This window comes from Drosophila busckii, chromosome 3R, assembly GCF_011750605.1.
Source record: "Drosophila busckii strain San Diego stock center, stock number 13000-0081.31 chromosome 3R, ASM1175060v1, whole genome shotgun sequence".
Taxonomy (NCBI): Eukaryota; Metazoa; Arthropoda; class Insecta; order Diptera; family Drosophilidae; genus Drosophila; species Drosophila busckii.
In genome coordinates, this window is record NC_046607.1 from 3,168,733 (window position 1) to 3,194,450 (window position 25,718).

The 25,718-nt window shown below is 40.8% G+C and overlaps 7 protein-coding genes across 8 annotated transcripts in view; 3 read left to right on the top strand and 4 right to left on the bottom strand.

The window, feature by feature from the left end:
- Positions 1-7,934, bottom strand: part of LOC108604287 (IDLSRF-like peptide) — a 30,930-nt gene extending 22,996 nt beyond the window's left edge. The window contains exons 1-2 of the mRNA XM_017993698.1: positions 7,861-7,934; positions 3,529-4,407 (exon numbers count right to left, since the gene is read on the bottom strand). Of these exons, the coding sequence (XP_017849187.1) occupies positions 3,529-3,679 (151 nt within the window). The 5' untranslated portion in view covers positions 3,680-4,407; positions 7,861-7,934. The remainder of the gene's footprint in view (positions 1-3,528; positions 4,408-7,860) is intronic.
- A 3,521-nt stretch (positions 7,935-11,455) lies between these two features.
- On the top strand, positions 11,456-13,002 carry LOC108601489 (putative serine protease K12H4.7). The gene is made up of 6 exons (XM_017989386.1): positions 11,456-11,669; positions 11,722-11,963; positions 12,012-12,243; positions 12,294-12,463; positions 12,518-12,829; positions 12,887-13,002. The coding sequence occupies exons 1-6, from the start codon at positions 11,530-11,532 to the stop codon at positions 13,000-13,002; spliced, it is 1,212 nt and encodes a 403-aa protein (XP_017844875.1). The 5' UTR covers positions 11,456-11,529.
- A 3,158-nt stretch (positions 13,003-16,160) lies between these two features.
- LOC117134862 (aprataxin-like protein) lies at positions 16,161-17,126 on the bottom strand. Its single transcript, XM_033294131.1, has 2 exons — positions 16,928-17,126; positions 16,161-16,874 (listed from the first exon to the last, which is right to left on the bottom strand). Exons 1-2 carry the CDS (start codon positions 17,108-17,110, stop codon positions 16,170-16,172), a joined length of 888 nt encoding a protein of 295 aa, XP_033150022.1. The 5' UTR covers positions 17,111-17,126; the 3' UTR covers positions 16,161-16,169.
- Positions 17,127-17,374: 248 nt separating this feature from the next.
- LOC108603002 (aprataxin-like protein) lies at positions 17,375-19,029 on the bottom strand. Its single transcript, XM_033294130.1, has 2 exons — positions 18,910-19,029; positions 17,375-18,849 (listed from the first exon to the last, which is right to left on the bottom strand). The coding sequence occupies exons 1-2, from the start codon at positions 19,018-19,020 to the stop codon at positions 17,458-17,460; spliced, it is 1,503 nt and encodes a 500-aa protein (XP_033150021.1). The 5' UTR covers positions 19,021-19,029; the 3' UTR covers positions 17,375-17,457.
- A 62-nt stretch (positions 19,030-19,091) lies between these two features.
- LOC108603009 (aprataxin-like protein) lies at positions 19,092-19,852 on the bottom strand. 2 transcript variants are annotated; one of them, XM_017991405.2, is made up of 4 exons: positions 19,686-19,852; positions 19,402-19,627; positions 19,178-19,345; positions 19,092-19,107 (listed from the first exon to the last, which is right to left on the bottom strand). In XM_017991405.2, the coding sequence occupies exons 1-3, from the start codon at positions 19,836-19,838 to the stop codon at positions 19,188-19,190; spliced, it is 537 nt and encodes a 178-aa protein (XP_017846894.1). In that variant the 5' UTR covers positions 19,839-19,852; the 3' UTR covers positions 19,092-19,107; positions 19,178-19,187. The 2 variants fall into 2 exon arrangements, with proteins under 2 accessions (XP_017846894.1, XP_017846893.1); XM_017991404.2 differs by lacking the exon at positions 19,092-19,107 and having other exon boundaries at positions 19,166-19,345.
- A 336-nt stretch (positions 19,853-20,188) lies between these two features.
- Positions 20,189-25,718, top strand: part of LOC108603001 (chromatin-remodeling ATPase INO80) — a 33,128-nt gene continuing 27,598 nt past the window's right edge. The window contains exons 1-8 of the mRNA XM_017991396.1: positions 20,189-20,709; positions 20,782-20,975; positions 21,026-23,199; positions 23,254-23,394; positions 23,454-23,631; positions 23,693-24,033; positions 24,092-24,353; positions 24,409-24,576. Of these exons, the coding sequence (XP_017846885.1) occupies positions 20,442-20,709; positions 20,782-20,975; positions 21,026-23,199; positions 23,254-23,394; positions 23,454-23,631; positions 23,693-24,033; positions 24,092-24,353; positions 24,409-24,576 (3,726 nt within the window). The 5' untranslated portion in view covers positions 20,189-20,441. The remainder of the gene's footprint in view (positions 20,710-20,781; positions 20,976-21,025; positions 23,200-23,253; positions 23,395-23,453; positions 23,632-23,692; positions 24,034-24,091; positions 24,354-24,408; positions 24,577-25,718) is intronic.
- On the top strand, positions 24,818-25,559 carry LOC108603010. Its single transcript, XM_017991406.2, has 2 exons — positions 24,818-25,184; positions 25,245-25,559. Exons 1-2 carry the CDS (start codon positions 24,885-24,887, stop codon positions 25,368-25,370), a joined length of 426 nt encoding a protein of 141 aa, XP_017846895.1. The 5' UTR covers positions 24,818-24,884; the 3' UTR covers positions 25,371-25,559.

Genomic DNA, 25,718 nt, shown 5'->3' on the forward strand with positions numbered 1-25,718 from the left:
ACGTATACGCATCGATTTTAGTTACGCGACAAAATCGATTGAAATTGACCTTTATAGCTATAGCAGGGGGCTTGCTTGTAGCATGAAATTGACAAGCGGCAGTAAGGTTAACTTGCCCCAAGGCATTTTGTAACTTAGCTGCATGGCGAAAGCGTAGCCAATTAATGATGTTAAAAATTTCATTAGAATTTTCCAAGTCAGCAAAGTTGAAGCAACAAACTGCGAACAAGAATTTAAGTAAAGCAACTTGCCATTACCACAGCAATTAAGCATTCGATCAGCTGGATGTTAAACTGTAATAAAGTGCGCAGTTGTCACTGGGCCATGCTTTCATTAGCTTTACTCAAAAAGCCGACACTAATGAGTTGTGTGTCAACTGAAATTCGCTCTGTCACATGATTTGCATGCGAAATGAAAGGACGCACATACATACATCATGTTGCCCATGGTCATAATATAAGCGACGACATGTGACACTGCCTGAAAGCAATTTAATGCTGGGATCTAACGAGTTCAGTTTATTAATTCCAACGCTATAACTTGGGCTCAACATTGCACGCATAAATTTTCTTAATTGTATTGTGTTCACGCGGGGTATGCGCCATACTTCGACCACTAACTAATTTGCATACACATATACTAAACAATATGCTTAGATTTGCATATGAATGGCCTACAAACTTTGCAATATGTACGCGCTTGCCATAATTAGACTGTCTACATAATTTAATTTATTGCGTTTATTTGAGGTAACCATCTGTAAATAGGTAGCGCTGCTATTAAAATGGCAGCTTTACTAGTTGCCTTTATTGAGCTCGACTTGTAGATTTATATTGCTTGCATTATTTATGAGGGCGTACAAATTGCCAAGTTCAAAGCAACGCCATGATTCAAAAGTTTTTAACAGCAATAACAATAAATATTTTGTGCTGCAGGCTTGGAATGGCTTTTAAAATGTTCATTACAGTAGCTGTATATCTTTTGCAAAATTATTATTTTGTGGTTAGTTCTGTACTAATGCAGCAACTATGAGTTATGACAATGTTTGCAATGCAAATGTAATAAAATTAGAGCCAAACTGGTAGCTTGGCTTTGAGTAAATTCTAATAAAGTTTGATAACAATAGTGCTTGAATTTAAAAGCCACTGAAACAAAGGCCACACACATAAGCATGGCCTCGTTGGGAAAACAAGAATGCTCGACTCAACTCTGTGTGAGTGTGTGTGTGTGTGTGTGTGTGTAACCAAAGTGGCAACAAATGGCAAACAAAACGTAGCATACTCTGAGGCGTTCGCTGAAGCGTGCCACACATGCAAATGCTTTCGAGCCAAGCGCAAATACAATATACAAATGCAACCGAACACTGCGAGCACACCGCGAGCAATATTGGCTTACAGCATTTCGTGCTGCCATTCAGGCTCGTTGCCCATTTACGTGCTCCGTTTTGCACGTTGCAAGCTGCTGTTGCATGCATGCTATAAATGAAAATTTTACCCGCACACAGCGTTCATATTAAAAAGCAACCAAAATTCGTGATTACGGCCAGCTTATGAGCAAGCATTTTAGCAAGCACTGCACTCAGCTCGTAGAACGGCAATTTCCTGCCAGCCTCATCATAACCATCAACTTTATTAGTTGTTGCTTGTTGCTTGTTACGAGCACTTGTGTCCATTCAAGAACTTGCACTAATTTTATTAAAAACTTCAGATTTTTATATTTTTGCCACAGGCACAGGTAGCGCTGCTATTTTGAAATTAATTTTCTTAGCATTGTTCAGCAAGTTCGCAGCAGCAGCCGCGTGCCTCATTAAGCGAAACCGAAAATCGCAATACGTGCTGCTCAACTTTTAATGGAAACCAAGAGGCGTCAAAGAGTTTCTTGGCTGCTGCTGAACCATTAGCAAACGTGCCTGATATAAACTGCAAAGCACTTGCACTTGGCTTGCAAGCAATTCAGTTGACCACAAACCCACTGCCACTTGTGCCTTTTAACGCACTATTGAGCTCAATGCCACAAAACTTAATTGTCTGGCTTCAGTTGAGAACCTTCATCACTTTGACAACTGCCAAATGTTATCCTTATTGCCTGCTCAGCTGTGAAACAAGCAATGCCAAGCTGCGATACCTTGCACCACACAATTATTAACTGCCTGCAAAAAAAGCGATGACCATGGTCAGCAGCAATTACAGCGCTGTCCAAAGCCAAGTGCCACAAGCACAAAAGCGAGCCACAATGTGCGCAGGTTACAGCGTTGAGTGATGGCCACAACAAAGGCCAGCAAACGAGCAACGATGTTGCTGCGCGTGTAAAGTCCTAAAACACAGTCTAGCTTGGCTTTTTGAGTTTAAAATGAATTTAAGTAACTGGCTAAGCTGCATATGTAGCACAGCAAAGAGCTTAAGGCTTTCGTTTGATGTTTTGGCTTAACTTGCCACTGACAGCTTTGCACATATGAAATGTATGCTTGAAATTGCTAAAATACAACAACTAACAGTAAATTTGTTTATTTTGCAGCTGCATTAAATTTAAACTGCAATTGGCAGTGCTGTCAATATGTCAAACTCACTGACCTTTCACTTTGCTCAGAATTATAAAAGTAATTTATTGTGGTATAACTTTGACAGTTGCACGAAATGGAAAAATGAATACAAACTGACATAAACACTGAAGCTTGCATTATATATATATAAAATGTAATTATAATAAGCGTTAGCGCGTTCGCATGTCAAAATAATTAATATTACGCATACGCACAATTAACCAGCAAATAGTTGATAACGCTGCGATTAATCATTATATTTACATGAAATGTTTAATTAAAGCTAGCGTTCATTTATTTTAGCTTCTGCTATTAAGTCCGCACTCAATTAACTGCCTAATTTTAATTATACTAAATAGCCCTAATTTACATGCTGGTGTTAATTTAATTATACAAGTAAGACTGCGAAAAAAAAATTGTAATTCATAAAATTCCAGCACGCCGGTCTATTCAAAATGCATATAGAAAAAAGAACTCATATTCATGTAAGTTTTTTACTTCTTTGTTGCCTTTTGACCCAACAAGCAGTAATTCATATTTATAATTGGTAAGTGGGCTTCAGGCACGCGATTCACTTCCATATGAATTAAGAGTAAAAAATGCGAAAACTTGTGTAAAATGTATTCGAAAGAAAATTGTGTGCATCATTCGCGATAATTTAGAGTGCTCTAAGTACCTGTTAAATTTGAAATGTCGATTTTTAGACTCTGTACAAAAGAGTGCAAAGGGTCTACAGGTTGAGTGTATCCAATTGACAAACAGAAAAGTGTAAAAATACAGCTTAATAAATTTTGCAAGCTTAACCAAAGCTGGTTTATATTTTTTTTAAATATTATTTTATGCTGATTTTAACTGACTGATTTTAATTATGTCAGGCATCGATTTTATATTAAATTGAAAACAACTGAACATTAATTAATCTGCACAATGTTGAAGCTTTAAAATAACATTTATTATATACACATTTAATATTAATTGATTAAACTTACCGCTACGCTTCTGTATGGGGTTTGCCATGTGCCCATACAAGCGACTCAAATCGATGGCACTTGCTGTTGTCTGCAACAACAACAGCGAGAGGACAAACGTTGGCCACATCAAACGTCTCTGGTCCATGGTCAATGGCATGGAAGCTGACATGCTGCTGGAGCTGGAGCTGTAGCTCTGCTGCTTAATTTAGCTCTGCTTACTGCGAACGTGTCAAAATTAAAACACTACCGTTTCCGTTTCTCTCTCGACGCTTTGAGTATATCTCTTTGGCTTCGTCTGTGCTGTTCGGTGTGTTTCTGAGGCAGCGGAAATAGAGAGAAAACTTTTTCACACGCACGTTTGCCACTTAATGCAAAAGGTTTCAAAAAACTTTTTCCCAGTTAGTTTTCTTGGCAAACCGCTGCTGCTGCTGCTGCGACGGACGTTGTATTAACCCGCAGGCAAATGCAGCTCCAGTTTGGTCCACTAGCTTTCACTAGCACTTGAACTTGTGTTGCTGCTCTCTGGTCTCTGATGCGAGCTTTGCATTGAATTCTGATTGAATTATTTGGCGTCGTTGGCACTTCAACTGCAGAGCACAGCAGCTTCTGTTTCTATCTACTGCATACGGTTTAGCTTAAGTTAACTATACGGCTATGCTAACTGTCTTCTAATGGAGTTATACGCACCAGAAATTAGCCTGATTTCTTAACTTACTTTCGTTACGTGGTTTGCTATTTAGTGCTGCGTGCCGTTAAACCGTTTGGTTTGCTTTACGTTAGGTTTCGATTTGTCTACTATATAATATTGTGGTGTCGTTTTCGCGTTAACTTAAAATCGAAAAGAATTTGCAGGCAAACAAATATTGTGTTCTAGTCGACTTTTTACATTTTTCTACACTGCAATGAGAGCAAGAAATTTAAGAAATATTTTAGTTAGTTATAAGCAAAGTTCAAATGAGTTAGTGTTAAAGTTTTTTTTTATTATTTAGAATCAGGTGTGCCAAAGATATTAAAATGAACCCCAAGGAGAAATAAATTCCGCTTTGAATGGCAAGAGGTTAATTTTAATATCAATTTTTAAAGAACGGTAGGAAGCTCTAAGTCGCTGTAACTAAATATTCCCAGCAATTAAATTTCTCTTTAATTATAAACTTTTAACGATTTGGTTTGAGAGACTTCAGATTTAAATATTTGAAGATTGATAGAGATAGAGAGACAGCAGCGATTAGAGAATTATCTGTGGGGCCCAAAATTATTTTACCCAAACACACAAAAAATTATATTCGACTACTATTAAAGGTTTAACAAATACAAAGCGTTTCTTGTTCTAACTTTAAGGATTTTTTTTAGCATTTCAATGCTTAAATTACTCTCTCAGCTCTTGAGGATTTGCTTTTGGCAAAAGGTTACTCGAGTGAACTCGAAAGAGTCAGCAAAGCCACAGCCACTCTATGACTTGAGCTTGTAACCTGAGCAAGCAGTGAAGAAGCTGCTGCGACTGTAAGCATAAAAATTAACAAGGATGAACCTAATTACACAGCATTAGGCCTACACACATACAGCAGCGAATGTTCACACACATATTTCGAGCGTCATGCTACATATGCCCATGTAGTTAGTAACATTTCCTGTATGCCCACATAGAAAGTCATGCGAGTGTCAGGCAATTTACATGGCTACCTAATCAGCTTAACGAACTTTCATAAATTTTAGCTGTTTTATTTTTTTTCTCTTGGCACAAAAAGTTGAGCAACCCTTTTATTTGCTTTTCAACACTCACACATTTGTAGTTGAGCAACGCATACGTTTCAACATACTTGAGCGAGTTTTAATGGCTCTCCAGAGCACCAAAAACACATAAGCAATGGCGGCAAGCGAAAGGAAATACGCATACATACAAACGTAAGCGTATGTGTGTGTGTAATGAAAGGCAGCACAGTGCCGACCTTTAATTACGGCCAGGCTAAACCGTTTTTTCCTCGAACTTTGCTTAAAAGCCAACGCAAGCGAGCAACTTTATACAAAAGTCAAACCAAACCAACACAGCGAGAACTTTTGGCTTCGCCTTTTTGGGGCAATCAAAAGCGTAGCTTTATTTGGGCAAGCAAAAGAAAGAGAATATATAAAAAGTTTGCTTCAACTTTATGGCGCTCGAGACTGACACGGCGAGAGCTTGGTGAAAAATATGCAAACCTAAAGCAGGCAGCATGTTAATTAGTTTGCTTCCCTTTTTTTTTTTGGTTGTTGTTGTTGCAAATTGCTGCTTTAACAATTTTATTTCGCTTTTTGACGGACCAAAGACATTTGGTTGTTGACATTTAGACGGTTTGGGTACACTGCTTAAAAACGGTTATTTGGGTTATTTGGTTAACAGCGACAGCAAAAATAAAGCCAGCGCTCTGACATTGTTGATGTAGGTGCTTGGGACTCAGTTTTGATAAATGCGTTGTGGCTGTGTTGTGTCTAAAACAGCTTCTTAATGATGATGTGCGCACAGCAAGAGCTGCAAGAGCTTAGCAGCTCATCTGGATTTATTTATAGTTTGAAGCGAAGGCTAAGTCTGCGGTTTTAAAGTTTCACCTTTGCAACTTGTCATGGTGTAGATCCTAAGCTGCTCTTATGTAAAAGTTTTGTGGCGCAGTCTAAAATGCAATCTAATCAATTGCGGCAGTCAGAGCTTTATGTGCGATTTCATTGCCTTGGCCTCGGCGCTGAGCAATCCCGTTTGAGCTGCTAAAACTGCTGCATTTACCCGTGAGACTAACGCCGTAAAAGCTTGTGACAATTCCCTGGCAAGCATAAACTAAGTCTGCATAGCGGAGCAGCAGCAACAATGCAAATGCTTTAATAAACTGTACGAAACTTTTTGGCGCAGACAATTTAATAACAATACAAGTTGACTCACAGTCAGACGCTGTTTGCCAAGGGAAACACAATTTTGTGCCAAATTATAGCACAAGCAAAGCAAATATTATAAGATGTGTGTGTGTGTGTGTGTGTGTGGTGTGTGTGTAAACCACATGGCCAAATGGTATGATAAGCCACAGGGGCAAACCAGACTCGGCAATAAACTTAATGCCGTGGCAAAGTAAGTGAATTATTGTCTAGGTGGCCAAATAAAGCAGCACAAATTGTTTTAATAAGTAGCAAATGCTACGCACCAAAGGAGTAACTTTGCCATCTGCATTCGGTCGTAAAGCAAAGACAGCATTAGTGGATTCGCAGGCATAAACTGTGAAAATGAAAATAAATTGCAAACAGCAATCAGCAGCCGGGCATTAAAAGGATTTAAGTTCAGCCTCAACGCCAAATTTTACATTTATGTGAGCCGGGCTGGCTTTAAGCGTCATAACTTTCAGTTACCTTTTTAGGCAGGTAGGCTAACAAGTTGAAAAATGTGTGTAAAACTCTACAGCGACAGTAGACCAAGGAAAAAATCACAAAAGACGCATTAATTTACATATTATGTATACGACCTGTGCGCACTGCCCAACGAGTACCAGCCACAATAACTAGGAAAGCGTGCTTTATTTTTACAGTATTTTTTTATTTAATGGTTTCTTTTTTTGTTGCTGCTCATACAGTTTAGAGGGGCGCCGCCCGTTTTTCTTAATGCATAATTTAACAGCAGCCAGAGAGAAGTAAAGTGCGGGGCAAATAAACTTTGAGCTGTGTGTGTGCAAGTGAAAGTCAGAGGCATGGCAAACAGTGAGCCCCCAAAAGCAGGCAACAGTCAACAACTGCGTGTTGTTATTCAAGGCACAGAACAGAAAAAAAACAACACACACACGCAGCACAACAGAAACAGGCACAGATAGCGGCAGGCAGACGCGGCGTATACGCAATATGAATCATGACTGTGAAGTAACGAGCCCAAGAGCTAAAGCTAAGACTGAGACTGAAACTGAAACTGACATTGCTTGCTTAAAGTTGCTCAATATAAACACACGCACACCAGCACACACATAGACACATGGGCACCAGCACATTCAACGTAGCTTGTTTCTTTTAAATTTGGTCACTTGCGCTTGGGCTATATACCTTTCGCCAAGCTTATGCTTTGGCATTGTCGCCATAAGCAGGATTTCACATTTATGTGCTATATTTTATTACTAACAGACAGACACACACACGCGCGCACACACAGGCAAACACTCGCATAGGCAGCAGCACCAGCAGCAGATATTGGCGCCAGTTGAATTTATATATGCGGCACAATTTTATATATTTTTCCCATTTTAAATTTGCATAATGTGCACATATAAATGTATATTTTTATGCATTTATTTGTATTGAAATGTGTATGTGTGTGTGTGTGTATATATATGTATTTTTAACAAGTTACAGTACGTTTGAGTACGAGCCAACAACTCGAACAACTATTTACAACTCCGCTTGAGTGTAAGTTTCAAACTCGACTGAAGCACTGAAGCTTTGCGCTCGTCTTTTATGCGCTACGATTTGCACTCAAATGCGACACGACACTCAAACGCCTACACGAGCTCGCTGCTGAGTGGAATTCGTCCTTTCGAGCACTTGACAGTCACAACAAAGGTGTTGCGAGTGAGATTATGCATTACAACAAGTTGTTACACTGCAAGAAAATTGAGAAAGCATTACAAAAATTAAACTAAATAATTATATATTAAAAAGCTAGTAATTTATAATTATGTGGATTTAATTTAGAAATATTCAATATTTATTAAGCAGAACAAATAATTTATTATAGCTCAGGCTATATTTAAAATATATAAGCATGTTAATAAACTATTTGATAAATTTTCAATATATTAATATCATTTTATTTTGCTTTAATATTAAATATAAAATATTAAATGTGCTTTAAATGCATTTTAGCTTCTGCTTCAGTTAAAAGTGTTTTTGTCACTGTTTAAACAATTTGTTTTTAACTCAAATTTCACATGCGTAAAGTCGCAAGTGCTATAAATTTTATTATTATGTGTTTAAGTGTCATAACAACAATTGCGAATGAAATTTAAAACTGTGATCAAAGAAATTTAAATTTGCTTTAAGGTTCGCAACCTGATAAGCCTGTAAACATCCATAACAATTAATTCAGTGAAAAACAGTGCCAAGGTTATTATAACACAAGAACAGCAAATCAATTGTAAGTGCTGAACCACAGCCAGAGCAAAGAACATACGCATTCAACAAATGTGCTCGTAATTGCAGCCACATATATTAATTAGAGCGCGCACAGTGCTGGATTCCTTTGCATCCTCTTGACGTAACTTATGACTTCCTGCCAAGCAGAAGAACAAAACACATGGCAATGAAATATGACCAAATGCTATCTTACAATTTCACCCAACGGCAAAGAGCAACAGTGAAGCAACAACAGAGCGCTTGGGCTTGGGTCTCTTGCTGAGCGCGACGTAACTGGCAATTGTGCTCAACGCTGAGTAAGCCGGTCCCGACCCGCCCCTAGAATTAAGACCCACGCAAACCAGTTGGCCTTTGGGTGTGTGTGTGTGTGTGTGTGTCCAATAGTTTGCCCATATGGGCGCCCACGCAACGTCGAGGGTTGCGCTGATTCGCTCTGGCAATTGGGGTCTCATCGGGTGAACGGGCGTTGGGGTGAGCGCATATTGTTTGCTGTTTGCACTGCGTTGGCGTTGCACTCAAAACTGAGTGCCGAGTAAATGCCAACAGAAAGCTCTATCAGTTGAGCTGGCTGGCTGGCTGGCTTGCTTGGTTAGCACTCTGTTAATGCCTGGCATGCTTAATGAAAAGGATCAAAAACTAAGTTTATTTGTTTTATAAAAACAGCAAATAAATTAAATTACGCCCCAAAGTTATAGCATTCCCACGTACATTTGAAATGATATAATAAACAAGACAAGCAACTAACACTAGTTAACAAATATTTATTTTTCTGGCTCAGAGCTCTTTATAATTTTTTCTATAAAATAAGGTGATCTAAGCACAAACGGTTAATTTAAAAATTTTCACTGATTAGTTAGCTAAATAAATAAAATTTATTTATTTATTATTATTTATTTATTTATAAAATTCAAATTAAGGGTAAAATTAAAGGTAATATAAAGGGTTACATTTTCTGTTGTATCGTTTTAATGTTGTAGAGTCTTTCAAATTTAAGTCTTGCTAATTAAATTGTAAAACACAAATTGCAAACACAGTTATGTATATTATATTAAAAAACTTATTTTATTACAAATGATTCAACAAATTTGATACAAAAGTAAGGCTCTGAAATATTTTATAGTTTATACTATTAGATTATTATCAAACTATTTTAAAAATCTAAAATTAATAGCAAGATAATATTATTGAACTATTTAAATGCAATATTATCGTGTTTATCAAGCCTTGTTAAAATTTACTGTTGTAGATTTAGAAAAGTTATAAATTGTTAAGCTTAAATCTGTTTTAACATATGTATGGACCCACGTGATCACTTTGTTATTGTTTTCCTTATATATAACTAGATTAAGTTGCCCAGCGGTAACAGCAAGCTTGTTTAAACTAAATAAAAATCAAAAGAATTGAAAAAAAAAAAAAAAAAAAAAAAATAAATCTGTTAAATAAACGATAAGAAGAAAAGCACGTAACATTAAGTATACGCTACGTGCGTATAGTCAATGCAAATAATCTAGCTTGCGGTCATTTGGCCTGAAAGCAAGTAAATATATTCAATATATATAATTATTCTAATTCTGGCAACTTCTTCACTGCAACAGTTCAGACACGACTGAGCTTGTGGCCCCGCCTGCTTCCTTAGTCTAATGCTCTGCTGCTCTGATCGTTCGCTTGATCATAGTGCTCAGCCTCTCGTTCAGCGGCAGCAGCTCAGAGCGAACGAAAACAGCGCAGCTCTCGCTATCAGACACATGGGGTGATAATAAGGGCTTGGATACACCTAGTTCGTGTGCTGGATCAGAGTGCTTAGCCTCTCGTGTAGCGGCATCAGCTCAGAGCGATCGAGCGCATACGAACGAATGCAGCGCTGCATTCGCTATCAAACACAGGGGCTGATAACAAGCAGTACCTGACGCTCACGCTCTCTGAAGGGCTTGCGCTCTCAGCTTCTCCTCGCTCGTGCGCTTGATCATAGTGCTCAGCCTCTAGTTCAGCCGCAGTAACGTAGAGCGAACGAAAATAGCGCTGCTCTCGCTATCAGACACATGGGGTGATAATATGCAGTGGCTGTCGCTCTACCTCTCGGAAGGGCTTATATGCTGCTCTTCGCTTGTGCGCTTGATCAGAGTGCTGAGGCCATCGTCCAGCCACTGCAGATCAAAGCAGTCGAAAGACACGAGCACAGCTGCTTTCGCTAGCTGTGAAGCTGTCGCTCACGCTCTCTGAAGGGCTTGCGCTCGCAGCTTCACTGTGATCAGTGTCTGTGTGGGAGGCTGGCAGGTAGACGGCAGCAAGCGAGCGCCCTTGCCAGTCAGTTGCTTATGGACTGTGGGCGAGTGAACAAGCAGTGATGTGAACAATATTAAATAAATAATTCCAACGTTGCTTACCTGGAATGCTTACTGTGCTAAATTGCTGTTAAACCTTAACATAATTTTCAATTGTGAATGCTTGCTGCTTAAATTAAAATTAACATTTACATTAAATTATACAAACAATTGGCATAATTTAAGCATAACAATTATGAGGGTGATAAGAAAGCTGTATAAAATGAGACTATCATTGAATTAAAGTGACAGTCTGCAGTAAAGCATAATGAAGTACATAATATACTTGCTTATATTACAATTTGTTTTATGCCTGGGACTCAAACATAATCCTTACAAGCGCAACTTGGAGCTGCTGCTGCAGGAGCCTAGCGCTGGAGCTTATTCAAAACAAGATGCAGCTGCAGTGGAAGAACTTTGGTTAACACAAAAAATCGATCACTTTGATGAGCTCAACAATGCAAGCTGGTCAATGGTAAGTGACAGTTTGATGGCTAAGCTAGCGCTAACTAGTTTAAACTATCCTTAGCGCTATTTACGCAATGCCAAGTATCATAAGCCACAAGCAGCAATGTACATAGTAGTGGGCGGTGAGTGGACTATAACGCCGGGATTGCTGAGCACGGGTCTAGCGCATGATATGGCCGTAGAAAATGCTGGCATGTTGTACTACACCGAACATCGCTACTACGGCGAGAGCTGGCCGCATGGGTATGTTAAACTAGCGCTAGTTAATCAAAATGCTAAGACTAAGTTTGCTTAGTGCGCAGAGCTTGCAATTGCAGCAGCTGCAGCATTTAAGTCTGCGACAAGCTTTGGCGGACTTGGCGCACTTTATACGCTACCAAAAGGCGCAGCACAGCGAGCTGCAGCACTCCAAGGTTATATTAATTGGTGGCTCATACGCTGGCAGCATGGCCAGCTGGATGACGCAGCTTTATCCAGAACTTATTAGCGCCAGCTGGGCCAGCAGTGCGCCACTGCTAGCCAAGGCAGACTTTTATGGTAAGCAGCGCTTTCATGCTTTAATTTATAATGATTGTAATTTTATAGAATACATGCAATTGGCTAACGAGTCCATACAGCTGCTGTATGGCGCCAACTGCACGCAGCGCATAGAGCTGGGCTTGCAGCATTTGGTGGCACTGTTCGAAGCTAATGAAACGAAAACGTTGCTGCAGCAGCTGAACGCCTGTTCCAACTTTAGGCCAAGCAGTGAGCTAGATCGTTTGACTTTCTTTGCTGGCATTAACAATTACTTTGCGCTGCTGGTGCAAAGCTACAGGTGCGTTCAAGTGCTATGTGGCAACAGTAACAAACTTCATGCTATTGCAGTCATTATATACCAAGTCTCTGTGAAACGTTGCTAACGCTGCCTGTGGAGCCGCAGCAATCGTTGCTCGCCTTGCTTGAGCTGCTCTATGCTGCTGATTATCACTGTCAGGACTTTAGCTACGATTCTATGCTGCAGCTGTTTAGCGCTGCGTCGGAGCCGACTACGGGCAGTAAGTATTTGTGTGTGTGACTCTGTTGGCAGCTTGTTAAACTGTTGCTTGCAGCACGCGCTTGGTTCTACCAAACGTGCAACGAATTTGGCTGGTACACCATTACGCAGTCTGCTGCCAACGGCAACGTTAGCTTTGGCAATCAGCTACCTTTGTGGTACTTTGAGCGTCTCTGTCGCGATGCATTTGGCGCTGGCCAAACACCGACGCTGTTGGCCGCCAGCATAGCGCAGCTGAATGCACAATTTTGCGGGCATGGCTTCGACCAGAGTGTGCGCTATCGTCAGCTGCTGTTCACGCATGGCCAGCTGGATCCATGGCGTACGCTGGGAAAGCAGCTGGGCCGCCAGGCATTGGTTATACCCGGTATGCAGCAATTAGCCAGCTTGCCAGATTGCGTAGTAATTTATCAATTTGTTGCAGGCTATTCACACTGCGAGGACCTGGCCAGCATCAATGTGCGAGACAGTGTGGCTATGAATCTGGCCAAGCTGCGTGTCATGTCCTTTTTGCGTGGACGCATACAGCCAGATAAATGAGTCAAGTTAACTTAATGCATTATTTAATAAACAAGTTGTTGTTGTCCACGTGGCAAACAATTTACAAATTCCACTTAGCTTAAGGCATGTGAGGCGTGTGGGTGTTGCTGCTTTTGTTGCCACTTCAGCCAATGAGACTGAGTAAACAGCAACAAATTGAGTGACACTTGGGCGTAAGTGACATGTATGAGGATCTTTCACAAGTGTGTTTGCTTAGCCTCTGATAGCTACAAGGCAATTTCTGTTGATTAGAAAAATGCATTTGCCAATTTGTTCAACAGCTTGTTTGCTTTTGTGTTGGTGTCGACTTCAAATTGCTGAGCAAACAACGAGCCAAGAAATTTTAATTAGAGCCTAAGCAGCGCAAAGCAACGCTAATAAAACTGCTATGAACAATCACCTTTGGCAAGCATATAACCCAGATACACAGCACAAATGTCACTGCTTTAAGTTGACCGCGCTGGCGTATACGTTATGCCAAAGCTTTGCAAACGGCGCGTAAAATAATTTTATACTGCAACAGCGGCGTCTCATAAAAGCAAGCAGCATACGTGAAAAACGTAATTCCGTGCCGCAGTCTACGTGTTGTGCTTGCAACAGGGAACAAACACACCAAGAAAAGCAAAAAGGATTGCGTACAAATGGCAAGGCGTTGTTAAATTATTGACGCCAAAGTGGCTGCGTGACAAATACCAGAAGTGAAACGGAAATCGCGCTCACAGTCATGTATGCATATGAGTCCATAGCACAGGGCTCGAGCAGGGCGCTTAACAACAATGCAGCCAGGCGCTATGAAAATTTATTATTATTGGCACTCTTTGACTTTGCTCCTGCTACTGGAATTTTCGTTTACTTTTCAGCTTACGCGTAGAGCGACAAAAAAAAATTGCAATTGCTTGAATCGCACAATCGACGTTAAGCTGTTACATTGTTTATGTTGGAATTATAAGCCACAGAAAAGGTTGAACATTCACCCACAGCTCAGCCCTTCGCCTACGCAGGCATTTAAATTGCCTGCGAAAATAACACTAAACGCAACTGGATTAAAAGAAAGCAAATAATAATAAAGTTACATTGTGCCTACCTACAAACGTTATTTTTAATAAGAAAAAAGAGCGTAAAAATTTAAATTTCGCAATATTACTTTCACCTAAAGCGTATACCATATTTTATTACGTATACGCATATATTGGCGTACAACAAATTTTCAGAATATGATTTCTAAGAGCAATTGTAAAAAAAGATTAAAAAGTAAGCTTAAGTTTAATTGCAAGCTGAATTTAATATTATAACTACTACACTATCTATTATTACGTATACGCATAGCTGCTCAAAAAATCTGTTATTAGCAAAGATTATAGTTCTATAATTTAAGATATATCATAGTATTGAGTCTTAACTGTAATATGATTGTTTTGTAACAGACTGATAAACGTTTAAGAAATGCAGATAGAGGTTAAGTTTACTCGTGTGCTGAATTAAATATTATAATTACTCAACATGCTATAGTGTGTTCTCTAGACAATTATCAATAATTAAAATGCTAATAATATTTCTACTAATTTTCATTAGCTCGATGCTTTAAATGGGATCAAATTTTATCTTTATTAGCTTGTTTGTTTTTATTTTTAAGTCATAGCCCAATGCAAACTATTTTATTGCTTGCTCTTTTATAATCTTTAAATAATTGTAACCACGTTTAAAATACATATGTACATACAATGTTAAAGTTCTGTGGCAATGTTTGCTTAAATTCTACTACCCTTGCACGCTAGAGTTAAAAGCTGCTCAAGCTTGGAACATGCGCTCACGCACACACATTTGTGCTCAAAGTTGCTCAGCTTAAAGCTCGCGCTCTTTGACTCAGCAGTAATGTATGTTATGAATGGCATCCTGTTGCTTGAATAAACTCGTAACAGGTGGCAAGGCTATGGCAACTTTAATACGCCTGTCTGATGGCCGAATGTTGAATGTTAAAATGCGCTGACAACGACACTCGTCCTCACCAGCAGCAGCTTAATGCTTTGGAGAGCAACTTTGATACACCCGCCGCAAACACCTTGACACTGTGACACACAAACACACACACATACTAGTAACGAACACTACTACTACTACTACTACAATAGCACACGCAGTGAAGTGCTCATTGCCTATTTTCAGGGTTGTTACCTTGAAAAGTGTTTATCGCTCATACGTAGAATATATGCTGCAGTTTGGCTGTGCGGGCTTCTGGGCCTGAAGATTAAAATTGAAGCCAATTTTGCAGCAGTCAGCTGACATTTAATTTTCACCGGCTTAAGTTGTTTGAAAATGAAATTACATCTATATGAGAACTAATCAAGAACTAATTAAGCTGCCTTGAACTTTAAGAAATAGTTACAAACTCATTTTAAATTAATTGATTGAGAACTTAACTATTGAATTCATTCTAGCAGCTATATACAAGTTTATTTAACTGCACATTTCGGTTTACTATTTATTAATAAATAACTAACAAGAACTTTGCTTTGCATATTAAATACAACACATGGCCTATACCCCAGCTTACAAAGTTCCTAGAACTCTACACATTCAATATTTTCTTTATAATAGCATAGCTTAGTTTTAGCTAGTTAGCTTTTGAAATTAGCTTGCTGATTAATCGCTGGCACATATCTAACGCAAGTCTCTGAAAATTAAATGAGCCTTTGCGCACACGTGCGTCAAAATGCGCACTTCAAGAATATTAACAGCTTTCCGGACCTTTAAAGAAGGCCATAAGTTGCAGCTTATATGTCCCAAGCGCACCTGGACGATCAGAAAAGTTTCATCTACACATTATGATTGTAATTTAATTTTTTCTTTTTTCAACTACACTTGCTACAAATGCCCTTGGTGCGCTTAATTAGCCGTGGGCCAATCATTTTACCTAGGCAAGTGAACTTTAATTGAGTGAATAAAGATTTTTGCAGCTGTGCTGGTGGGTGTGTTGAGGCTAACATGGGCCCTTAGTTTGAAGCCTGCCACAGTTTGACTTTTGCCCCCAGAGGCATTTTGTAACAAGATTTTCAAAGCAGCACAACTTTGTTATGATTTGACCTTTGGCTTTTGTGATTTATTTTTAGTAGATATTATATATAAGGGATTATTATGACACAAAGCAAATAATTTGCATAAGATTTGTATTATTTAGTATTATATGCATTATTGGCTGTTTTATTTTGCTTTTTATAAGCTTGCTTAGCTGTTGGATTGCTTTGAGCATTTGCTTGCCAACTTAAATTTGCTGGCTTGATAATAGGGACGATGGGCTGAAGTTGTGCCCTGCAAGGATTCGGCTGAAATTGTATCCTAATAGGATTGTACGCTGCTAAGGGTCTAACTGGAACTAGAATTCGAGGTGGTACACCAACAGCACCTAGCCGGGCATTAAATGTATGGTTGTGCAGCAAATCTAAATGCGTGTTGGCAATACTTTTTGTCATATCCATCATGGCTCTTCGCTTTGTCCAGTGCTGATACAGATGTGCCTTCAATTTAGAAAAGTTCTTGTCAACAAACTCACATCGATTGCAATGCAATTCAGAGCGCAGCAGCAACTCCTTCACTTTTGCCGCAGACATCGGTTCAACCGAGCCTTGAGCTAGCAACAAAGCACACACAGCTTGAAAATCAATGAATAATTCTGTATTGAAGATGTTCCAATGCTCTATGCGTTGCATGTGGAATGCATGAAAATCATTTGATATAACATGCATATTCAGACGATTCATGAATGAATCAATTTCAAAGCCAATGCGAAATTCATTGGGCGGCAGTGGCGTCTTCTCAATAATTTGGTTTGCCAGCTCCATCATGTGATCCAGTAAAGGCAAATGCTGTGGCTTAAGCTTTAATATAAATATAATTAAATGCAAACTTTCAAGTAAATGCAACTACTTACTGCTGTTACTCTTGCAATAGGCGCCTTGGGCATAACAATATAATGAAACTCCGCCTTGGGCCATTTTACATTGCGCAGCACAGCTGCCTGATCCGTCTCAATTATGATATTCTTGCCAGCTTCCAGCATACGTGTTAGTAGTTCACGTTCTTGTTCGATATCATAGTTGGTCATTTGTTGCATTTCTCAAATGTTCTAATAAGCAACACAACAAATATAAGCTGGGAATCAGCAGTGTCAGTGTTGAGAAATATGCGCAGTTTACTTTCGCAAGCAAATGAGCTTTCAGTTTCTATTCTCAATGCGCCAGCGCTACATAATAGATCGCTGTTGTGACGTCATAAAAATGTTGCAGATGTAACTGCTACTTGCGCATGGCTTATGATATGCATGCTGCTACGTCAGCATATTTAGACTTGCATCATTGATAAGAGTATACAGTTGTCAACATTTATTTTTATTTGCTTATAAGGCACAAAAGTTTATTTATCAGTGAACAAACATGCTTGTATATTATGCTGGATTCAATTTCAATTATTTGACTTGCTGGCTTCTGAGCTGCTGGCTTTTGAAGTATTTGGTTTCTTATTCTTGTTCCAGTTCTTCTCGAATTTTGGCGCTTGGTTTTGCTTTTGCTCCAGACTGGTAGTTTTCTTAACATCTGCCTGCGTGGGCTTATTTGCACCGTTATTTGCCAGACTGGTAGTTTTCTTAACATCTGCTTGCTTGGGCTTAAATGCACTGTTTTTTGTCTTTTTTTGGACTTGGCTCTGCGGAGGCTTTGAACCATTTTGTTGGGCGTGAAGCTTGTTGCGAGTTGCATCGTTATTTGCGTTGTTTTGGACTTGGCTTTGCAGAGGCTTTGGTCTGTTCTCTACGCTATTTGTTGCAGGCTTTGCAGCATTTTGTTGGTCGGGCTTACGCATCCAGTGAAACTTGTCGTTAGTTGTATTAATTGCTGTCTCCGGTTTGGGTGGCCAATGGTATTTAGCCGCAGGACAGCTTTGTCTCACTGGATACCTAACATTGTCCACATTTGGTCTTGGATAATGTATTTGATTTGGTGTCTGCTTAAACGGATTGAAGTGGGGCTGAGTGTGCTGGGCGAATGGCGGATTTAAGCGGGGCTGAGTATGCTGGTTAAATTGTGAATTGCAAATTCCATTTTGCATTTGTTGATTAAAAGCTTGCTGTGGCCTGTGCCAATTTGGACCTTGCTGCCAAATTGCGTTTTGAGCTTCAGCACGCTGAGAATTAATATTGAATTGTTGTTGAAGATTTTGGTTCAGAAGTTGCGGCTGCTCAGCAGCTTGTTTCTTAGCAGGTTTTTGAAAGTGCCTAGCGATAGCATTTTTCTGCGGATCAGTTGGTGATTGTCCCATGTTTTGGCGCCAGCTAAGTGGTGCTGGTTTCTCTGGAAGCTCATTAACAGCCGTATTTGCTGTCTCTAATTTTGGAACATCATCCAACTTGTTCTCATCGAGCAAGTGTGTAAGTCTATTGATTTCCTTCATGGCACTTAGCTTGTCATCACGCTCCTTCCAATGTTGAAAGAGGTGAAGCTTTAATACGCAAATGCTGTTGGTCTGCAAATCGCATTGATTACAGTGCAAGTTATCTTCATTGAGTAATATGTTTATCTTCTCTTCGGGCATGGGATCAATATAGCCCTGAACGCCTATCAGCGCATATGCAGCCTGATAACTCATGAATAAATCTGAGTTAAAGGTATTCCAATGCTGTTTGCGACGCATGCTAAGTGAGTAGAAGTCATTGGATAGGACATGCATATTGAGACCCAACTTATAGGCATCCAATTTAAAACCGATAAGAAATTGACTGGAGCGCACATTTTGTTGCTTAATGATTTCATTGGCCAATTCATTCATTTTCTCCAGCAGAGACAGATGTTCTAGCTTTAGCTGAAATTAATAATTTAGGGAGCATCTATACAAATGCAATGTTATTTTAATCATACTTACTGCTGTCAGACATGGGATATTCTCTTTGCAGATAATCAGATAATGATATTCAGCTTTTGGATACTTATATTTTATAACACCAGCCACATCATTTTCAATCAAGAATTCCATTTTAAGAAATTCACAATATTAGTTCCAATTGTATAGCAATTCAATCGCAAAATGAACAAGTGTTGTAAATAAGTTGTGTATGTTTGGCTGCGTATAAATCAGTATTGCAAAAGAAAAGTGTTAGCAAATTCAAAAACAGCCAGTACATGCGTCTTACTAATTGTTTATTATTCGGAATGTTCAAGCAAATGCTGCTTGAGCGTGGGCATATTGTTTGCTTCAAAAGAACATTGATTACACTTTAAGGGCGTGGCTAGCAGATCATCCACCACCTCTTTGGGCCAGCGTTGTATGCAACCATCATTACTTAACTGGTTATAAATAGCTGCAAAGTAATTTTTCTTTGCAAAAGAAGTTTATGCAGTTTTTGTATTAACTTACTTTCGTACGGCACAAAGAGATCCGTATTGAAACTATTCCAGTGTTTTTTAGTCTTCAAGCAATCCGATATGAAATCCTTTGAAATGACATGTAGGTGCACACGTTGCATGCTGGGCTTAGCATGGAACACAACTTTAAAATTATCCCATTGCAAACCGCGCACTTCAGTTATGTTGAGGGCTAGCAAATGTAGTTCCTCCAGCAGCGGCAAATGCGTTCTATTCAACTGTTAAATATACTTATTGGTCAAATAAAACCGTTTCAAATTTTTGATGCCGACTCACCGAATATATGCTAGGAATGTCTTCCGTGGGCAGCACTAGGTAGTGGTGACGTGCCTTTGGATATTTATCGGCTATGACAACAGCTACATCACATGAAATGAAATGATTTGATCTATCTATAATTGTTTTGATTAAACCGTTTGCCCAAGCCATGGCGCACAGCTGATAAATAGGGTTGCCTCGTGCGACTAGTGCTATTAAAGATTACAGACCAGGGCTGACAATTGTCAGCTGCTTTAGGGTTGTCTTAATGTATGCTCACACAATCTTGTTTTTGTTATTAATATTGTATTAAAGCATTTTAAAATAAACCATATTTTCATAGCATCATTTTTTAAAATGCCATTTGTATAGCATTTGGATGCTAAAGCTGCTAGCTTGATATTTATTGATTACGTTACGCAGCACTGGCTGCGACAGAGTTGCTGCATTGCAGGCAACCCTGCCGACAACAACAATGGACTACAAGAGCCGAGAAGAATATTATTTGTTTGGTCGTCTAAATGTGCTTGTGTGTAGCTGTAGCGTGTGGGCTAAAAAACTGTGTAGAGCAGCGTACAATTTCACTCGCGCATTTTTACGCAACGCATGTGAAAATTTAGCAATTACGTGATATTTTTCGATTCGAATTGTTTTGAATTTCGCTTTGAAGTGTGCTGGGCAGCGCCAAGCTAACGGAAATTTGCACCTTGCCGCCTGAAGGGCCTGAAGACAAATCGAAATTCTTGAAAAAAAAATAAACCAAGGCCGAACAATATGGCGAGCGGCGGCGGTGGCACCGAATTGCAGCCACGTTTAATGGCTGAGCCACTACACATACAAAGATTGGAAGCGGCACTAAATATGCGTCCGTTTATGCAGATGGCGCGCCAGGCGCTTAAGCAGCCGCTTAGCAGCGGCGAGGGCAGCGCCACTGATCTGGAGCCAGGCGGCGAGGCGAGCGCCGATTCAGATGATTCTACTCGAGTTGGCATGGTTCAGCTAAAACAGCGACGTCGAAAGCGGATACTGGGCAGCAAGGAGGGCAAGCATAAACTGCACATAGTATATGTGTCCTTAAAGTTATAACTAATTTGTATTTCTATATGTATTGCAGAGAGACAAAGTGTCAAAACGCAGCTTTACAATTTTAACGATTTGACCAGTGATCGGGAATGGCTTTATGACATGTTGCTCAGCGACACCGAGAGTGAGGAACAGCTAAGCGATGAGGATGAGTATATCAGTCAGCTGCTGCGCGAGCATATGCATGAGCAACGTGAGCGCAAGAGATACTATAAAAAGCCAACGGTAAGTCTGCTCTATTTCAAGTGCGCATCGTTAAGCAAAGTGTCTTACAGAATGCCCAGTATGCTTACTATGGCAGTGGTCTGCTATCCAATCATGATGTCTATGCTGAACGGCAGCAGGCTACAGCTGGTGTGCGCAAGCGGCGACGTCGTACCAAACAGGAGATACTGCTAGCAAAACTGGCTGAGGCGCAGGCAGGTCCCAAACCAGCTAAGCAACGTCGACGTGGACGCAAGAAACGTTCGTTGGGATCGCCAGAGTCGGGTGAGGTGCATCCCTCTGAGTTGGGCAAATATAGTTTTGGCGATACGCTGCCTGTGAACGATGAGGACGACGATGAAAATGGCGTTGTGGACTACAAACGTGAGCTGGCAAATTTCGCACTTGATTTTCCAGAGGAAGAAGAGGAAATTGAAGAGGAAGTGGATGTGGTCGGAGCCAGCGATGGCCAAGTGACGCGTGTGCGACGTCGACGCAAAAATCCCGAAGTGCTGGCGGCGCGTCGTCGTCGCATTTGGCAAATCATGTCGAAGAAAGAAACTGTGCGCCTGCAACGCATCAAGAGCAACAATCACAAAGAGATGCTGGCCAATTGCAAGCGTATTGCTGGCATGTGCGCCAAAGTTGTGCGACAGCGAGCGACCAACTCACAGCGCATTATGAAGGAGACGGTTTGGCGTGCGAAGCGTCTGACACGTGAAATGTTAACATATTGGAAGCGCTATGAGCGTGTCGAGCGAGAGCAGCGTCGCAAGCAGGAGCGGGAAGCAGAGGAGCAGCGCAAACAAGATGTGGAACTTATTGAGGTGAAGCGACAGCAGCGCAAGCTAAACTTCCTTATAACACAAACCGAGCTCTATGCACATTTTATGTCCAAAAAACTGGGCCAAGGTACCGAGGCCGATCAGCTGCGCATACTCAGTCAGCTGGATGAGGAGCATAATGCGCGTCTAGCAGCGCAAGATGACTACGATGCGGGTGAGATGAAGCAGCTGGCGCAGGCTAATGCAACCGCAGCGATGCAACGTGATTTGGACAAAACGCGCGCCTTCGATGTGCGCTTCAAGAAGGAGGAGTTGCAGGAGCAGCTGGATGAGTTGCCGCTGCCAGCACGTGACCACATGAAGGACTTGCCGCAGCCACAAATGTTTAAGGGCACACTCAAAGCCTATCAGATAAAGGGTATGACCTGGCTGGCAAACATCTATGATCAAGGGATAAGCGGCATTTTGGCCGATGAAATGGGTCTGGGAAAGACGGTACAATCTATAGCATTTCTATGTCACATTGCCGAGCACTACGGTGTTTGGGGTCCATTTCTGATCATTTCACCTGCCTCTACGCTGCACAATTGGCAACAGGAAATGGAACGCTTTGTGCCCGATTTCAATGTAGTGCCCTACTGGGGTTCACCCAATGAGCGCAAAATATTGCGTCAATTCTGGGATCAGAAGCATCTGCATACACGCGAGGCCAGTTTTCATGTAGTTATCACCTCCTATCAGCTGGTGGTCAGCGATTATAAATACTTCAATCGCATCAAGTGGCAATATATGGTGCTCGACGAGGCGCAGGCTATCAAGAGTGCCGCTTCACAGCGCTGGAAACTGCTGCTGGGCTTCAACTGTCGCAATCGCTTGCTGCTCAGTGGCACGCCCATACAGAACAGCATGGCCGAGCTGTGGGCGCTGTTGCATTTTATAATGCCTACGCTGTTTGACTCGCATGATGAGTTCAACGAATGGTTCTCCAAGGACATTGAATCGCATGCGGAAAACAAAACGGGCATCGACGAACTGCAAATCTCGCGTCTGCATATGATACTCAAGCCCTTTATGTTGCGTCGCATTAAAAAGGATGTGGAGAATGAGTTATCGGATAAAATTGAAATTATGGTCTATTGCCCGCTCACCATTCGACAGAAACTGCTGTATCGCGCACTTAAGCAAAAGATTCGCATTGAAGATCTGCTGCACATTATAAGCGGCAGCGGCACAGCTGCAGCACCTGCCGATGGTTCAGTGGATCGCAATTTCACTTCAAATCTCATGAACTTGGTCATGCAGTTTCGCAAAGTCTGCAATCATCCGGAGCTCTTTGAACGCCGCGATGCCAAAAGTCCATTTAGCATGCGTTGCGCCGAGTTTGTGCTGCCGCGTCTAGTGTACGACGATGGATTGCTGCACAGCGCTTTGCCCAGTCGCCAGCACTTGCTCTACAATCGGTTAGTATAAGCTTTTAAATTTATATAACAAACTAATTTAATATATAATTGCAGCTTTAACATATTCAAATCGGCGCATATGCAACGCGGCTTGTATAACGATGTGCAATTGGATAATTGTTTTAGCTTTACGCGTCTAGCAGACTTATCGCTGTCTGATATGGAGGATGTTAGCTGGCGTGGTTTAATTGCATTGTAAGCAACATTTTTAAGCTTTATATATATTATTTATTAACTATAACTTTTGCTTGTAGTCTGCTGCACTATCGCCGTGTTATAGACAGGCAGCCCTTGCTCGCCTATCGTTGTCAGTGGTGGCCACAGCAACGCGCTAGCAGTTATCAGCTATTGGAGCCCACACTGGAGCGTAAATTAATGCCACACTATATGCTTACAGACAGCGTGCTTAGAAATTTCATATTTACGGCTATGGTAAGTCTAAACTGAAGCAAATTATTATTAAACTGCTTGCTAATAAAATTATATACCACAGACTTCGAACGAGAGCAGCGTCTATGCATTTGGAAATTATCATACAATTAATATGCAGGAAACAATTGAGCATCGTGTCATACGCTCCAAGGTGCTCAAGCAAACGCCGCCGCTAATTGAAGAGCTTGCTGCCGCATCATGCGTCAAGCAGGAGTTGGAGTCTGTTGAAGTGCAAACCAAAGCAAATGCCAAGAGTGATGTAAAGCTGACAACCTTACAATTGCTGCCAGAGTTTGTGCATCGTCCACGCAAGCCACAACGCTACGAGTGCGAGCCATTGCAAATGCCACGCTTTCTCTATGGCTTGGGCCAGCGTGTGCAGGCTGTGCAGCGGCATTTATAGTAAGTAGCCTCCAATGCACACACACAATGCGTTTGCTAATTTGTTTTTGATTTGCAGCTGTGAAAGCCGTGCAGCTGCCTGGACGCATTTGCGTCATCTGCAGTGTGAAAATGTCGTAGGACGCGAGCTGGTGCGCACAGGTTTGGCGCTTTGCAAGCCACGCAACGGCTGGTCTTCGATTATAGTGCCCGATAAGGAGACACTGATCACAGACGCTGGCAAACTGTTTGTGCTGGATACGCTGCTCACACGGCTCAAGGCTGAGGGACATCGTGTGCTCATTTATTCACAAATGACTAAAATGATTGACTTGCTAGAAGTAAATATGCTTGCCAGTCTAACTGCTTGGTGCTAACTGCTTAATTTCTTTTAAGGAATACATGTGGCATCGCAAGCATCGTTATATGCGACTTGATGGCTCCAGCAAGATTTCAGCACGTCGCGATATGGTTGCTGATTTTCAATCCCGCGCTGATATCTTCGTTTTTCTACTTTCCACGCGAGCCGGTGGCTTGGGCATCAATTTAACTGCCGCCGATACGGTAAGTGAAAGTTCTTACTTTTTCTTTAGCAGCATTCGACTCGCAGAAAATTAATTCTTTAGGGTTTATAGCAATGAAATTTGTCTATTTCAAAAGTAATTACTTTTTATTGCAACATAAAATTTATTTATGCTAAGCTTATTTAATGCCAAGCCATCAATTGAATTAGGGTTTTAAAAATGAAGCAATATATAAAAACTAAGTATCAAACTATTTTGAATTCATAAAACAAACATTTATTTTAGACTGTCATATTTATATGTAGAAAATTAAAATTTAAAGCAAACACTTTTTAATCGTTGCTTACAATGAGCGTTCATTTAAGTAGCTCACCAAGGTTGCCTCATGTGGCTGCAAGCTTGGTGCCAAGAAAAGACAGAATGCCACAAGTGACAAGTCGAAGAGCTGCTTTGAGTAGCACTGATGCGGGCAAGCGCAATGGCCTTGATCCTGACAGCGAGGACAGCGATGAGATGAGCAAGAGCAGCAAGTCGAAGCTGCTGTTGGTAACAAACTCTAGCGTGTTTTTCAAAGATAGGCAGGCTAAATTTCGAGCAGAGCGCCGCAAGTTCCGCAATACAATGGGAAAGGACAATTGTGTTTTGCATGTGAGTTAGAATGGGTGACTGTTTTAGCTGCTGTACGAATATAAATCATGTTTTTGGCAGTGTTCACAGCCAACGAAATCTGTTTCATGTGCAGGCAGCAGCGGAATTCTCTCGCCGGGCTGCGCTTGGCTCCAAGGCAATGGGCTGCGAACTTGTCGACCTGGAAACGGGCGTGCTGTGCTGTAAATGCCGCCCGGAATATATGTTCAAGTTGTATACACAAGCTGCTACTGTCCCTTTTAAACGATAGAAATGAATTTCTCCAAGCACTGCAGGCGGCTGTGTTTATATTGTGCGAATCTCTATGACAATGTAAAGCCAACAGATTTATGTGTGGGCGCGCTGAATAAAGGGGCAGCTTGTTGGCTGCGCTTGTATCCATTTGCTCGACTACTTGTTTATGCAATGCGCGCTCGACTGTTGGTTGCTGTTTCGATCAGCATTGCCCCATGATTTACACATTGTGATCTTTATCGCAACAATGGCACTGCCAAGGTAGCTTAAATTCTCAGCCAAAAGGATGCAGTAGCCAAA